The 16307-nt window shown below is 41.7% G+C and overlaps 1 protein-coding gene across 2 annotated transcripts in view; it reads right to left on the bottom strand.

Annotated features, from left to right (window-relative positions):
* ELAVL4 (ELAV like RNA binding protein 4) overlaps positions 1–14828 on the bottom strand; it is a 106811-nt gene extending 91983 nt beyond the window's left edge. For both annotated transcript variants that reach the window (XM_075539738.1, XM_075539739.1), the window contains exon 1: positions 14712–14828. In XM_075539738.1, coding sequence (XP_075395853.1) covers positions 14712–14828 — 117 coding nt within the window. The remainder of the gene's footprint in view (positions 1–14711) is intronic.
* Positions 14829–16307: the final 1479 nt, after the last annotated feature.

Genomic DNA, 16307 nt, shown 5'->3' with positions numbered 1-16307 from the left:
TTTAGAAGCATTTTTAGAGTGATTTCAACTTCTGAGAAATAGAGACAGGGCAGCAACCATGCACAACAATCAATAAATGGATCCTAAGCAAAGTTATCTAATATGAATATTTATTTACCTCTCTCTCTATTTTGACCTTTACACATTCCATGCCACCTTCACACCAGGCTAAGCAAGCCCTGTACATTCCTATCTCCATACCTTTACTCATACAATTCCCTCCCCATTAAATTCCCCTTTCTCTTAACTGCTCTCCCTACCTACCTTTCCTGGCTCCATGTGAGTGGCATTTCCTCCATGAAGCTTTGTGTCATTCTGCAACAGGAATGTATACTTCCCTTTTCTGAGCATCTTACTTCTCCGGCTGAGACAGTCTTTACAAATCTCCTCACCATTGTCCTGAGCCAATTAAAAACAATGACAACAACAACAACCAAACACCAAACTCAATTTGACTCATTGTGGCCCTATAGGACCGAGTAGAACTGGCCCCTGGGGTTTCAAAGGCTGTGTATCTTTAGGGGAGCCGAAAGCCTCATATTTCTCCTATGGAGTGACTGGTGCTTTGGAGCTGTAGGCCTTGTGGCTACCAGCCCTATGGGTAACGCATTATACTGCCAGGGCTCCTTATTGACAATATTAGAGTGTCTCAAATCCTGTGAGATTCCAGAGACACCTAGAATGTAGTTTACACGCAACAGACAAGCAATAGATATGTGCATGCTGGTTCCACACGGAAAAACTTGATCACACAAAGGAACTACCTTGCCCCACCCCTCCGCATCCTCGGGAAGTAAACCTTAACCTAGGTGAACGCATTCTTAAATATGCTAGAGCTAGGATTTCTAATATTGCTAGATATGAACCATAGACAGGCGAATGAGCTTTATTTTCTATTGCAGTGTTTACATGAAAATGTTTAAGCTGATACTTGGCTCAAAATGATAAAGTTAAGTGAATATGAGAGATAATATCTTTCATCACAGACCAGGTACAGCAGAACTGCCTGATGAACAGCTGAAGTTCTAACACTGGAACTTCCTCCTCTGCTTTTGAAAACGGACGCAGGAAGATGCTACCGTGAGCTCAAGTCTTTTTAAAATGCACCAGCTGAAGACGTGAGTCTTTAACTACTGCTCTTGTAAGATCAAAGTGTTCGGGAGAGTAGAGGGTCGACGAAAAAGACCCCAAAGAGACAGACTGAGATGGCGATTGCACTAGGGAGTTCACACATAGCAACGAGCCTGCTAACCACACCGGATCAGGCGATGTTTAGTTCTGCAGTACCCAGGATCGCGATGTGCCAGAGCCAACTCAACAACAGCTGAAAACAAGAAGCTCAAAGTCTTTCTTTTCTCACTTAAACATCTCAAACAGGAAGTGTACAGTAGGAAGGACAGGCTTTGATATGGATAAAATGTCAATTGTTAAATAATACCTATCTAGTAAGAGACTTCTAAGATAACCCCACATGTCCACTACCTTGCTCAAACCATCCAATCAAACATCTCTTTTGGGTCCATCAGGGATAGAGACTTTTTTGCAATCATGAATATGAATAAGTGTCTTCTTCCGTACCCTTTCTCACAATTCACGCCCTCCTTTAACCCATTACATACAAGGCTGTGTGCAAAATCCTTAGAAGAAGCTTAGCGCAGTCTTGAAACAGATTCATATGGGAAAAGGTTCTAACACTGGTCTGTTTCACAGTAAAGGATGCTATTTGGAACAAGTATTAAAGAAAATATAACCCACTCCTGTTGATGTATAGTACGTGCCAATTCATAGTGACCATTTAGGACAGGGCAGAACCTCCACAGAGGGTCCCCAGGCTGCACTCTGCAGCAGTGGATGACCACATCTTTCTCCCCAGGAGTGGCTTTGAACCACGGCCTTTCTGGTTAGCAGCTAAGCAGCAGGTGAAATTTTTTAACCATTGTGAAAGCAAAGGAACAAAAACCTGTCACACGAAGGCTCCTTAAAAAAAAAGCATAAAACCCCAAATCCCAAACTCACGTCTGCAGGAGGATTCCAATGCACAGCAGCCTCTGTAAAATGACGCTTTTAACGCCTGCCCTTAGTTTTAAAGATTAAATTGAAGATAAGAAAAGGGCTCATCTTTACAACCTTCCTAGGATCATATCTTATATGAAGCGTTAAAGACCAATGTTCGAAGATTGTGTTTCAAGTTTTGAACCCTGTCTGGGAATAATCTTCTATTTCTCTGCCCTCACTGGTGATGGCAACAGGTCCCCATGGAAACAATTGGTGAATTTATTTAATGTGCCTATTTATTCCCCTCTTTGGAGCCTTGACAGAAAGGTTTAACATTAAGCTCAACCTCACAAGAGTTCAGACACCACCGGCTACTCCTTCTCACGTGTGTGTGATCACCAACAGCTTTATCCAGGTCTTCACGGTCATCCTTCTCTCCTGCCCCCCATGGTCATCACTGACTTTAAATGCGAGGGTAATAAACTGAGGGCTAGAATTCTGCTCACACCTTGCACACTTCTTCGTCAATCTGACCAGTTGTAGAGCTGTCTGCACTGCCCCAGCCATCCACCGCCCTGCCTCACCAAGCAGGAGGAAAGCTGACGGCAGCTAGAAAAATCTCGCCGAGTCACTTTTGCCTTACCTTCACCGATTGCTCGAGAAACAGTTTCGGAATTTAGTCTCTTCAGAAAACAAGAAGAAGAGAGAAAAAACAGCCACAATATAAATTGATTTGGGGCAAAAAAAAAAGAACACACAAGTTACAGTACCGGTTCCAATATATATGTGCTTCAGATAGAAAAGGTGGTACCACACGAATTCACCTCAAGGAATCTTAACTTTTTGTTTCTGATTCACTTCTAAATTTCCAAAAGGCTTTTCATGGGGAAAAAAATAACACCAGCTAAAATTAATTTTATGTTCAACATTTTTCTTAACTACTAAATTCCAAGTTAATTACAATTTCAAAGAAAACCCTGAATGTATCTTCTCAAATCCAAGGAGAACCAAGAAGACATAATGAAATCCAACAGTTCCAGGAAAGAACCAAGGGCTGTATATGTCAAGGCAACAACATTGTGCATCACACCATGTGGTTGCTGGGGAGAAGATGGAAAGGATGAAGAAAGCATGCGCTATAGCTCTCTCCCCAGGACATCTGGCTAATGGGATCTCTTCTGGGGCCTGATCTCCACCGAGGGACAGAAAGACTGACAGACTAAAAGAGATTTAACCATCGCTAAGCATCTTCGATGTATAGAGCCTATGCGATCTGCTCCAGTAATGGTTTACAGCCCAGAAACCCTATATAGGGGTTGTTACGAGTCAGCATAGACTTGATAGCAGTGGGTTTGATGGGTGTAAGTCTGCAGACTCCGAATATTGTTTGTCATCAGATCTTCACAGAAACTGTGACGCAGGCATTATCATCACCCTCATTTTAAAGATGAGGAAACTGAGGCTCAGCGTGTTGAGCCCGCCCAAATGACTCCATTATAAATGGTAAATCAAGAAGACCACACAGCTCTACCTAACTCCAGTGTCCTTTGCACATTCTGGATTCTTAAGGGTAGGCACCTTTCCAGAGACTTGGCCTTAGAGGCACTCCATGCAAGTCTTCTGAGGCCCGAGGCAGTCTTGTGGTCCAGGGTCTCTGAGCTGGCTCAAGCGGGAAACACTGGTAATTGAAGTAGAAGTGAATCTAATTTTCCTGTATGTGTACAAGTCAATGTAAGATGCTTTTAGCTCCACCTGAACACTGGGTATCTGGGTCCAAATCATAATAACCAGGTTGATTTCAGGATTGGAACCTTTCCCAATACAGAGGCAATTAAAATATAATCAAGCTAGAAAGTTATCCTCCCCCAAAGCCACCTAAAACAGTGCAACTCCAAAATAAAACCAATTTACATATTTTAGCCCAAATTAAAAAGTAAAAGCTAAGAATTCCCTTTTAATATCCTGAATAATAAATGCACATTTATGTAAAGCTTCCTTTGGGGAACGGTTACTGTGAGGACAACTTTCCCAATATTATTCATAAATATCACTTTTGTTTTGGCGTTACAGTAAGAATCTGGACTTGTGGGAATTGTACTGTCTGTACCCAATGCACCAACAGAGATAATTAATATTGAAGACATGTACAATATCCAGAGTTTCAGATGAGGTTGGCCACGGTACAAAAAGTAACATACGAAAAGGATGAGTCAAATCTGGTCAAAATCACAAATTGCAGGGGCTTCGTCATTTACTTCACTGTAAGTGAGCGCTCTCCTGATGAAAATGTCATTGTTAAAGATCGAACGTTCTCAGCCTTTCCACTCAGATAAAGAACACTCAGAGCTAAAGTTTATCATTACAGATGTTTTCATAACTGCTGAGCTTCAAAGAGGGTGCTGGGTGGGTAGGCGGGGGTTTACCTCAGCCTGTTTCTTTTCCATTTACAAATTAGAAAAAAAAACTCTTACAGTGTGTTTCAACTGATAGCTTATATAAAGACAGACTACTTGACAAGTCACTATTGACACATCCCATGACACACCTTAAGTCATAGCTAGGTATAGCATTCATGCATGTGTACCACACACTCTACATGCAGCCAGTAGGTGGGGATGACAAAGTCACTCTATGGTTTGTCATCCCCAAACTTTCAGTTTGTATGGGAGCATCCAAGAGGGTCACTAATTGCTCAGGTGTCCTCTGGAGAATGACACAGGAAAAGAGATCCAAGGAGTCATCTCTGTCACAAGCAAGGCATGTTTTCTGAAATTAAGAGGTTCCTGCCAAGTTTCATGGGCAGCTAATGAGTAGACAAGTTCCTCCTTGTTGTCCAAATTTTACTTTTTCCTGAGACAAAACATCTGGATACGTGGAACCTTACAGACAACAACATCCACAAGTTCCTTTATGAGGGGGCTTCAAAAAGTTCATGCAAAAATTGAACTAAAAGATAATGGGATTTTCCCACTAATTTTTTCACAGCTTCCTCGTATTCTATATTTTGGAGTCATACCTAGACTCTTACAAATATAGAAGGACAAGCTTTCATCCATGTTTAGCTGAAACTTCATTGTGGAACACCAACCTAAAATCTCTCTCCTTTAACTGCACCTCTCATTATGCCTTTTGATCAGTATCAAAAGAAACGGAAAAGGCAACCATGAATTTCATGTTCCAAAATCATGCACATAGTAAGACCTCAAGAAATACATCTCTGTGCACCCACAAATGATGGGCTGATTGTTACTAGACAGTAGGCACAGTCAAGGGTTAATGGGTTACAGCATGAGCGCAAGACCCAGTGCCACAAAGTGCAAGGCCAGAGGAAACCTCTTTCTCACCATTCTGTGGTGTGCTTTGCGGAACGCATCCACTTTGACTGGAATTGTTTCTCTGCTTCCCCATAACCTACAGGAAAGACTAAGCTTCTTATAGAAAAATAAAAGTTCTTAGGGAGTTTGTTTGTATAGGTTAAAATGGAGACTCTAAAAATCAAATAAGAGTTTCAATGCTATTTTCAAACCAAGATTTTAAAGAAAGCTATTTTCAGAAGAGACATTTTAAGTTACATATGCTTGTCTTGCATTTTACTCTTGGGGTTAAAAAATAAAGCTTTCAAAAAACAAAACCACCAAACCCAAACCTGCAAGCGCAACAATCACACCGACCTTATTTCTTTAACATTTCCAATGTTTTCTCAACCACGGTGTATTCTGAAGATCCTTTATGACTGACGGTATTTCTTGATCCTTGAAGATTACATTCCTTGTTGAGGGGATTAAACATACAGAGGGGCACCTATCTTTAGGTGTAATAAGGACCTGAATATCAGTCTGAAAATGGTCCAGGCAGAGGCAGACTCTCACAGCATATATTTAGAGAGAGTCAGAGAGGGAGACATGGAGGAGAAAGCTGTAACATCAGCCTATTAGGGACACTGACATCGCAGACGTTATTTCTTAATGAATGTACAAGGCACAGCATACACATTACCACTAAGCGGAGTGGATGGGAACATCCAAAGGTAGCTGGCTGGCTGACTGCATTCTTATTTCTTGTTCTTTTGCAACAATTCCATTTCCCAAGTGCTTAGTTTCTAACACTGGTGCTCCAAAGGTATTGTGAACACACAGCCTGAATACTTAATGAAGTAAACAGCCAACAAAATGGCTCATTTTTGGTGCCCCCAGCTAGCATCCCAAACAGGATATAATTAAAGGTGTGAACAAGCAAGAAGGCAGTAATGAACCTGCAAAGTCAAGGTTCTGAAAATTATCAGGCATCCCTCATGGCACCAGTTCAAATTTATCACTCATCATCTCCTATACCGACAAGGTGCTCATCCACATGTTGGGACCCCTCTCCACATTTGCCCTCAGCTTTTTTCCTTCCCTTTCCATTTCTACCTACCTAAGTGAAGACAATTCTACTGTGGTAATTCCTACCAACTCCACAGACAACCTCTCTCTCTCATCCATGCTCTTCCCCCACTCTCCCCTTAGAAAGCTGCTAACATATACGTCTGTCTACTTCGAAATGATGCTGAAGTTACAAAAATGTGCCTAAACACACACACTCTCTCTCACACTCTCTTTCTCGCTCTCATGAAACAAAGCCTTGGATGTTAACACAACTACCTTATTTCCGTTTTGTTTCTACTAATGGTTAAAGATTAGGTTCAAATGCTCCCAAAGGAAAAAAGAATCATATTTGTATTTGAACTCAACCATTTGATTGAAAGGGCAGATTTGAGCTTACAAATATTGTTATGAATTTATACCATATTTATATATTCTCAAGAGAAAAGTGTTTGGTAAGGTTGAGGTTTTTTCCATACTCAGTGCTTGAAGTTTTCTATTTTTCTCATGAGAAAATAACTCTATGGCGTTCATGAGGAAGAGAAGCCACCTGTGAGGGGAAGCCAGGCCACACTGATTTCTTATCATTTATATCTGCACATATTTTTACAAGTAAGCACACACACACACACACACACACACACACACATTTGGAAATACCGAATAAAGAAAGCCCGTATGACAGGTGGAGAAATACAGAAACACATAGACTTACACTCATACATACACTGCACACACACTCTCTTTCTCTTACACCTAAACACACACACAGTCTCTTTTCTTCTTTCTCTCTCTTGCACATACACACACTCAACATATTTATCAAATGAATAGGGGAATGGAAAGTGGGCAATAAAATGTTGACTTTGGTTTAAATGGGGGAATTGGCCGATTTAATGCAACGTAGCCTATAGGCTGAAAAATAGTTAAGAGAGAAGCTTGAGAATCTTCACGTCTCTTCCTACCCTCCCAAACTCCCAGTGACTTTGGGGAAAAATACTGCATTGCAGCATTTGCCGGCGTATACTTGTGTGTCTAATATACGCTGGCCAGCTTACCAACAAATGTACACATTAAATGTCCAGGCAAATAAATTAAACGCATGGTGACCACATATCATTGGAACTGATGAAGAAATTTATCAAGGCCAAAGTACTCCCGTCCACGAACAATGACCTCTATCACAACTACCAGTCCTTACTTGCGGTACACACTCATACTTTGCTTAAATTTTATTTTTAATTTAAATAAGGCATCAAGAAGCCATAGGCTAATTGAAGTAGACTATCTCCTCATGGAAGGAGGCATTTGGTGCACATACAGGAATATAATCCAGAAATCCCACCCACAATCAGGAGATAAGTATAAAAGGAAGAAATCAAGCCAAAGAAAAGAACCCACCCCGAGGAAACCCCTTCATTGTTCACAGTATCTCTAACTTGGAAAGCCTAAATTCCTCCAAAATTCTTTTCCAGATATCACAGCACCAATTATGCAAACATTTTCAAACTTCAAACCTCAAATACCTGACGCCCAAAGGAAGGCTAAGCTTAAAATATCTACAGGAAGTCTAACGCACCCCGAGTCCTGTTACAAGTCTGAGTTTGGAACCCCAATGAACCCATCGCTCATTCTTTCTCTTTCAAAGTCATCTGTTGTTACTACTTTACCGCAATACCTCTCCTAACAAAATCCTTGAATATTCAAAGGTTTGAGTTAGGACCAAATGGATAGAGAAAAAAGTTTCAAAGCTTTGCACAAACTATCATGAAAAGCAAGTCCAGCTATATCTGGCCAGAAGAATAACTTGAATGAATGGCAGTTAGGAATGAATGGGACTGAGATCACAAATGAATGGTTTTTGTTTGCTAGTTTTCTTTTTAAAAAAATAAGATATTAAAATCGCTCTTATAAATGTTCTCAAAACAATTTTCAGCTATTTCCCCCCCCCCCCCCCCGCCTGGGTTCACTTTAAGCTCTCCTAAATTTACATTTTAAATTATTTTACCATTGTATTACCAAGAGATCTTTGGACATTCTGGCCATTAAAATTGAGATGTAGTCAGGTGTTTTTTACAGAAATATTTTCTATTACATTTTAATTTCTTACTAAATGCATATCAGCTTTGTGCTTCTACAAAGGCACACCTCTCCCCATACAGGTAGTAGGCATTAATATTTTTAAGACAAAGAAGCAAGAAAGGTCAGCAGCAGAACCACGTGTCTTTTTCTGTTTCTTTTTTTCACCCACAACACAAGCTAAAAATGACAGCTCTTATGGACATTATTTCCCCCTAGCTAAAATGACCAAAATTCCTTCAGAAAATTATTAAAAAGAAGAAACTATATTAAAGAGAGTCAAAGAAACTGTTCTGTTTCAAAGGCAGCATATGCTCATGCATTCAAAATATGACAGCAAGGTCCAAGTGTCTGACATAGGAGATTAATGCTTAGTTTCTACTTTAAGAGTCAAAAGAAATCGAAGCAGTTCTCCCGAATAAGAAGACAAAGCAAAACAAGCACCCAGAAAGGAAAAAACAGAAACAAAAACGGGGGCGGGGGGGCGGGGGGTCGCGGTGGAGATTTGCAAAGAGGAAAGTAAAAATTAAGAGTACTTTCAATAAAACCTGAGCATACTTCCTAGTCTTTTAGCATATTCCAACATCTCTTTTAAATATCTACTTTCTGGGCTTTAAATTAGCTAACTGTGTATCTATTCTGTCTCTGAGGAAGAAATCATAACAGAATACGGTTTCAGTTATTTGTACACTCTCTCCTATTCACTGGAGTACTATACCTTTCAGTCCTTCTGGTACCCACCATCATGGGAAAAAGAGATTACTAGTGAAGTACACTTAGAGGAAAAGAGACATGTCTGTCACCCAGTGCACATGTGGGTTACACACACACACACACACACACACACACACACACCCCGATATATATGTATTTGTAAAAATCAGCCTTTCTCTCAGTTTATTCCAGCACCAGAAGCAGGACCAAATGCCGAATGGAAAGCAGTGTTCGTAAGAAGGATAGTGTAGTCTGATGGAGCCTAGGTCTGGAGGCGTGGGCAGAAGAGAAGTGAAGCAAAAGGCGAAAATAAAGCACTTCACTTATTAAATCTTTATTTCTACTCAGGATATAAAACGCAAGATACAATGAACTCCACAGACTGGAGGATCAACATCTGATTTCGTTTAAAAAAAATACCATTATCACCTAACACCAAATCATCGCTTAGGGTAAATGTATTTTACCTATTTCTCCTATGGATATTTGCTGGAAATTTCTAAGAAATGATTTGCAACACTTATCAGCTGTGGAGTTCACTATTATGCTTCCGTCAACTTCATTCAATATAATTTACATTTTTTTTTTCAAATGGCCTCACAGGATTCCTTGCAATTTTTCACACGTACAATTTCACAGCAGGAAAAAGGGGGAAGGAAAGCAGGAAGGGGTGGGGGGAGGCAAGATTCCCTATTCTCCCTTCCCCCTCTCCTTCTTGCTGTGATTTTTAAACAAAAAAAAAGGGGGGGGGAGGACAGATGCTTAAAAATAGATTTCTAAAAATCACTGTAAACCAGAGTCAGAAATGTAATTAACACCTATTTATAAAGAATAATTAAAGTTGGGCCAGCCACAAAGAACGGTAAAGATAATCGAGGTCCTGCCCCCCACCCCCCCTTTTTTTACACTGTTTGCAGTGTGTTCTCATGATAGCCACCTGCTCCCTACTCGGCTTCTCCTCTGTTCGTTTCCCCGGCAACCTTTCATTGGGTTTTCCTCCCAGCTATCGCTTTCAGTTGGGCTGCTCGGTCTAATCTTATTTGTTTTACACCCATCAAAACAAGCAGCCAGACAAAGGCGATCCTCTAAGAATGGGGGAAAGACCACAGCTTTGTTATAACATGTATGCAGAGCAGAAAGTCCTCGCCAGGCTTTTCTAGCAAAAAATGAGCGAGATGGTTATGAATTTACAACCTACCCCCATCATCCAGCTCCGAATCCCCGGGAAAGCTACTGCCTGGTGAAAATTCAAAGTCAAAGTGGGCACTCGTGGCATCTGATCATGCCATTTTGTGCCATATCTTCAGGGTCAACATCAGGTGACGGGAGTGGCACTCAAGGAGTTTCCCAGCTTCTTCCTCCCCCCCCCTCCGGAAAAAAAAGGATGGTGCTAAAAATAGATTTACTACTTTGGCTGAAAGGTTTTCCACTTTCCCTACCACATTCAAAAGTCATGCTTCACAATTGTATCTAGTGGTACTGAATCTTACCTCCTCCACCCCTCATTCTAGCCATCCCCATCACTCCTAGCAGGAGACTGAAAAAGAAATGTGCCTTTAACTTGAACAGTCGTGTAATTCACGTGAAGGCTCACAGAGGTGATGGACACGGCAGCCAACAGTGACGGTGACATTGTGATTGTCAAAAGAGACACCAATCTTGCTTGACTAAATGTGCACTCGATAGAAGAGGCAATGTGTATGCTGTGTGTGCATGCAGTGCCATTGCACTTGGAGATGAATTCTGGTTCTGAGCAAAGAGAAACACTCATAAACACACACACACACACACACACACACGAACGATCTGCACAGTGATTTACGATGCACAGCCCACCATCCTTCCAGACACACACACACCCTCCCACCCACCCACCCACGGCTGGAACCTCCAGGCTGCCTCCCGCTTTTCACTTACCATCTTCAAGCCATTCCACTCCATCTGTGAGCAGGAGAAGATGGGCCCTCACACGGCGTGTCAAAAGCGGAAAGGAACGTTATGTAAAAGCTGACATGCCTTCTTACAGAGCTGCTGCCCAGAGAAGGAAGCAACAACTCAACACGCCAGGCACTGCTACACACACAAGCCGCCTCCTCTTTTTTATGAGGTCATGACAGGAAACTCTTTGAAATACAAGATGCAGCATTTACTGAAGCCCAAATAAATCACTCTCTTTGCCGTTGTGACTGCGCAGTCCCCCGAAACACAACTGCCCATCTGAACGCTCAGTACCCACGAGCTGCCTCTCGAGGGTTGGATTTCCAGCACGGAAATGGAGGGAGCGCTGAAACCCTGCTGCAGCCACCCCCAGCCCCACAAAACCCCGGCACAGAGACAAGCCCCTCTTCCCCTCGAAAAAGAAAAGCTTTCTTTTGCCATTTTGGTCTCATGTAATAGAACCTCTTTCAACAAACCAGCAAATCTTTCAAGCCCACCCCCCTCTGCCTTTATTTTGAAGGCAAAATTGACAACGACCTTTAAAAAAAAACCCAGTCTCTCTCCCCACTGCTTTTCAATAGGACCTACCCGCACTCTCTACACAAAAGAGACCGATAGTAAATGCAGGAGCCCAACAGCGGCAGAGAACCAAACTCTGTGCGAGCGTCCGACTGGTCAAGGTGTACATGCTTTCCTTCTTCCCTCCAGCCACACAAACAACGGATTATAAATCTAGGCATACCTACCATCACCATTCTTATTGGCAAATATTGGGTCTCGCAGAGCTTCGACTCTTCTCTTAAATTTTGCAAAGGTTTCAGGATATAGATTTTAGACGACTACAATGGTTATATATTTCTAATGATCCACAAGACACAATGTGGATGACTGTAAGGTAAATCAATTATTTTTGAGGGGTGGGGGAGAGAGAAAGGGAGGGCAAAAAGGGGAAGAAAAGGAGCACTGAGCTGAAACCCCCGATCCTAGGATGTAGATAAGAACAACTGAACAGAGCCTTGCTGAAATTGGCTCGAAGCTTCCCCTTTTTACATCCATTTATGGGACCATCTGTCAGCCAAAGCCAGGATCTGATTGGCTGGGGAAACGAAGGGAGGCGTTGCAACATCAGGTGCTATTTAAATTAGCTACTGCCAGATTGACGATGTTAATGATTTGGTGACCTCTACAACAACAGAGACCAGATTTCTGAACTGCTTCTTGTGTCTGGTAATTAAGGCCCGGCTGAAGCAACAACAGCCAGACTTGTATTTTTACCTTTTCCCTCCTCCCAGCTCAAAGAACTGTAACAACTGCAGGTTACTGGTGGCTTGCAGACGTCCACGTTGGGAGTGGCCTCCCTTCCCCACGTCCTGAGGGCCGCTGCCCCATCTCACCCCTCAGATGGAAGGCTTTCCCGGGTAGAGAAGATTTTTCAGCCACCTTATCTTTCTCGACATTTGCTTTCTAGAGAAATGCATATTTAATGATCTGCCTCTAGCCTTAAAGATACAACAAAAGCACTTTAAAGTGCTAATATGTCTACATTTTAACTTGATTTCCCAACATTGCTGATTTTCAGCAAGTAGTGTTCCTTCTGCTAACATTAGCCAACGTTTCAAGAGGAAGCAAGTGTGAGACTGCACTTGCTCTGGGAGCTCAGTTCATACAAGTTCTCCTCAGAAAACTACTTCCTAGTAAACAAAAAAGAAAAAAAAGCAGAGGTGGGGCTGTGTGAGGGTGGGGGTGGGTGGGGTGGGGAGGGTGCAGCTGTCAGCTTCTACCTTTCTGCCTTTTGTCTTAGCTTTTCAAAACAGAGACGATGAATGATTTATTGGAGCAAAATGATTTCTCAGTGTGAATAGGGACATGCTTTGAAAAAAATTTTTAAATCCACTAAAATACATTTCTCCTTACTTAGCCTACTGTGATAGAGAAAGGTCGAGCACATTTTTGACAATAGCCTCATACTCTGAACAGAATGTTCACCTTTCATTAGGAAGTAGTGATTTTGCTTCTCTCCTTCAAAGGGTGCATGTCCCTTCCAACTTTGGCCTCTTCAAAAAACTTTCAAAAAGATATTTAGGAAGTGTGGGTTGACACACACAGTTGGCCGATGTTGTACAGTCCATAACCACTAGGCTACCCAGTCTGCATAGTATATGTTTTTTTCAGGTATGGGCTTTTAAAGTGGATTATGTGTGGAGTTTAGGCTTTACACCTATCCACAAGACCCCAACTTCTATGTATTTAATTCATATTTTAATTAGTTTGTTCCCCCGAATATACAGAGGTACTGAATTTTGTCAAAGTTATAATTCAACCTACTCTCTGCTCCTTGTCTGGAAGTGACAGTGAGATAGGCTCAGGCTGAGTAGAAACATAGGCCAAAAAATAGACTACACTTTTGGGCTTCAAGGCCCAAGGATAAATGGGTCTGTGAAAAATTATTAGAAAAGAAAATAAACTTTAATTTTAAAGAGAAATCAAAATTCTCTTTCTCCAAATTAATACTTCATGAACATCTACACATGCGCATATATATATATACACTTTAATAATGGCAGCTATACCATAAAATGTGTTGGTTATGCTGCATGACTTATCAGACCTTCATAAAACAAACTCATCTGTGAATTCATCTATGAAAAACACATGAGACAGGTAGAAATATTAAAATACAATCCCTAAAGACAGCACTAAAGTAAACTTAAAAAATTATTTTAAACAAATGTACAGTTAGTTTTAAGAGTCCCAGTAGTTCTACAGTTCTACAGGATTAATTCACAGGTTAGTGTTGTAAATGGCTCAACATACGGACACAAGGCAAGTTCGCGCGCCCCACATCAACAACAGCCACTCAGTGCAATCCCATCCACATCAGACTAACGTGCAAAGGAATGTGTAACACACTGATGACAAAGCCAAGTGACAACAGTCGACTCAGGACAAAGGTTTACTTGGTATTTCTCTGGCGGTTGATAAAAAATGAAAGATGGAATTTTAAGAAACGTTTTTCTGCCTCCCACCCTCACCTGAACACACTTAGTGAGCCTTGTATTAACCGTAGGCACATCAAAAGATATTCTGGCCACTTTCCCCAAATAGTCAAATGTTTTTAAAAACAAATATTTAGTTATTTTTATTATTTGTTTATTGGCCAGGCTTAAAACAAAATCCATGCAGTTTGTATATTGATCACTTCTCCAAAAACCTCCCCTTTGAAGTCTTTCCACGGAATACACACACACACACACACACACACACACACACACACACACACACACACACAGATGAATGTCCTCAGAGGCCATTTCTTGAAAGACAAAGGCGAATCCTATTGTTGGGGAAAGTCAACCTTGTTATCACATTTCCAATAGTAGCATTCATCTTTCAGAGTGAGGGGCTGACCAAGACATCAGTAGTGTGACATTTGGAAAGCAATGGATTCTCAATATATTATCTCAAGAACCAAGCAGGCGCGTCTCCCAGTCATGCATGATTTTTCCCCCCTGCCACAATCCTCTGCCACCACAGAAAGAAACTTGTTTCGCTCAAGCAGCTAAGGCAACCTAAAAATGAGATCCCAGCGCTGTGGGGCTGCCAGTGCCGCTGCCTCTCTCTTACCATAAATGAGCAGTTTCTTGACTCATTAATAACAATTTCCCTTAAAAGAAGTAATCTCATATCAGTCAGCCCCTTGCCACCACGCACACATCCCAAAGGTTGCAGATAGCTCAGCATCCGTCGCCGGCAGCCAGCTTTCCCATACAGAGTCCAGATGGACTGTACCAGAAGCCAATTCAGCGTTAATAACTACCTACTCCGCGCAGTGGAGAAGCCTTACGTGGCACAATGGGCTAGGAAACAGCAGCCGGCTGAAACTGCAAATAAAAGAGACAACCAAATTCTCCATAAGCACCGAAAGGAACAGAAATGGAAGCGTGAACAGTGTTTCTGTGACTTCCATGAGGAGAGGGAAAAGAAGAAGAAGAAAGGATAAAAAAAAAAAGAGGAATCCTTCATAAACATCGGAAAATAAATAAGTAAAATGAAGAGAGGAGGGGGAGAGGGGTGGAGGGTGGGGTGGGGGAAACAGATGCTGCCCAGAAAAAAGTGACAAAATATTACCTCATTATTTAACAAAGCAGCATTAAGCGTCCTGCTGATTTCAAACATCTTGCCACAGATTTTGTTTTAAGAGAAACAGAAAGAATCCTTTGCAAAGCACTCCGTCTGCAAAGGGTTCCTCAATTTTCTTGCGTGCCACGGAACAGTCAATACATTATTTCCTTGGAGTTGGCACATTAAAACCTCTAGTCAGTGAGCTGAATTTTCCCCTTATCTCTCCCACAGTAGACTCCTGTCATTTGCAAAGCAGCCTGCCCCAAACATGGCTGGTGTTTAAACTACTCTTTAAAGTAACAGTTCACTGTATATCCGCCAGGTGGGTAGAGTGCACAGATTCAAATGAACCATCTGAAAAGATGGTTGTGTCCGTGTATGTGTGTGTGCGTTTTCTCCCTTGAATTGCTTCTGGGTGTAGGATGTGACATGAGAAATCCGTCACCCCAACAGACAAGATTGTCTCTCACTGTCTTGTCAAAATAAATAAATAAAATTCCTTCTCCTATCTTGGAGTGAAGAAACAAAACAAAACAAAACACCACCACCCATCCTAATAAGAACTGTGAAGAACGAAGCACAAACACGCTTTGTTTCATTCAGCACACGATGAGCAGGAAAATCCAATCAGCACAGTGCAAGGGGGAAAACCGAAACCCCCTCAGAAATGGCTTCCTTTAACCCAAAGAGAAAAATCGTCGCACACATGTGATGAAAACCCAACTGAGACGTGCACATGTGGATGCAACACATGCAAGATGGAGGCAGGACTTTAAGGGCGCAACTTTTTTTTTAAATTCTGAGCAAAACACTATGTGAATTTGATAGGTCTTTCATGGGGAGAAAATAAACAAAAGCTAAAAGTACAGACCCTGGCTGGAAGGTGCGGTGGGGTGGGGGGGGCAGCAACAACAATCCCATAAATCAAAATCGTGAACATCTTTTAGAAAACACAGTTACGCAAAGAGTTAGAACAACTACACAAACAAAACCATCACATAACTCTACTCGATGCCGTTCTGTCCTCCTAAAATTCGCCCTGACACCAGCCATTTCTGTCACACAGTATTCTGGAGATAGAGCTAACTTGGAGTCTCT

The sequence above is a fragment of the Tenrec ecaudatus genome, chromosome 1 (assembly GCF_050624435.1).
Source record: "Tenrec ecaudatus isolate mTenEca1 chromosome 1, mTenEca1.hap1, whole genome shotgun sequence".
Taxonomy (NCBI): domain Eukaryota; kingdom Metazoa; phylum Chordata; class Mammalia; order Afrosoricida; family Tenrecidae; genus Tenrec; species Tenrec ecaudatus.
The sequence above is the reverse complement of the archived record's forward strand: the minus strand, read 5'-3'. Positions and strand labels throughout refer to the sequence as shown.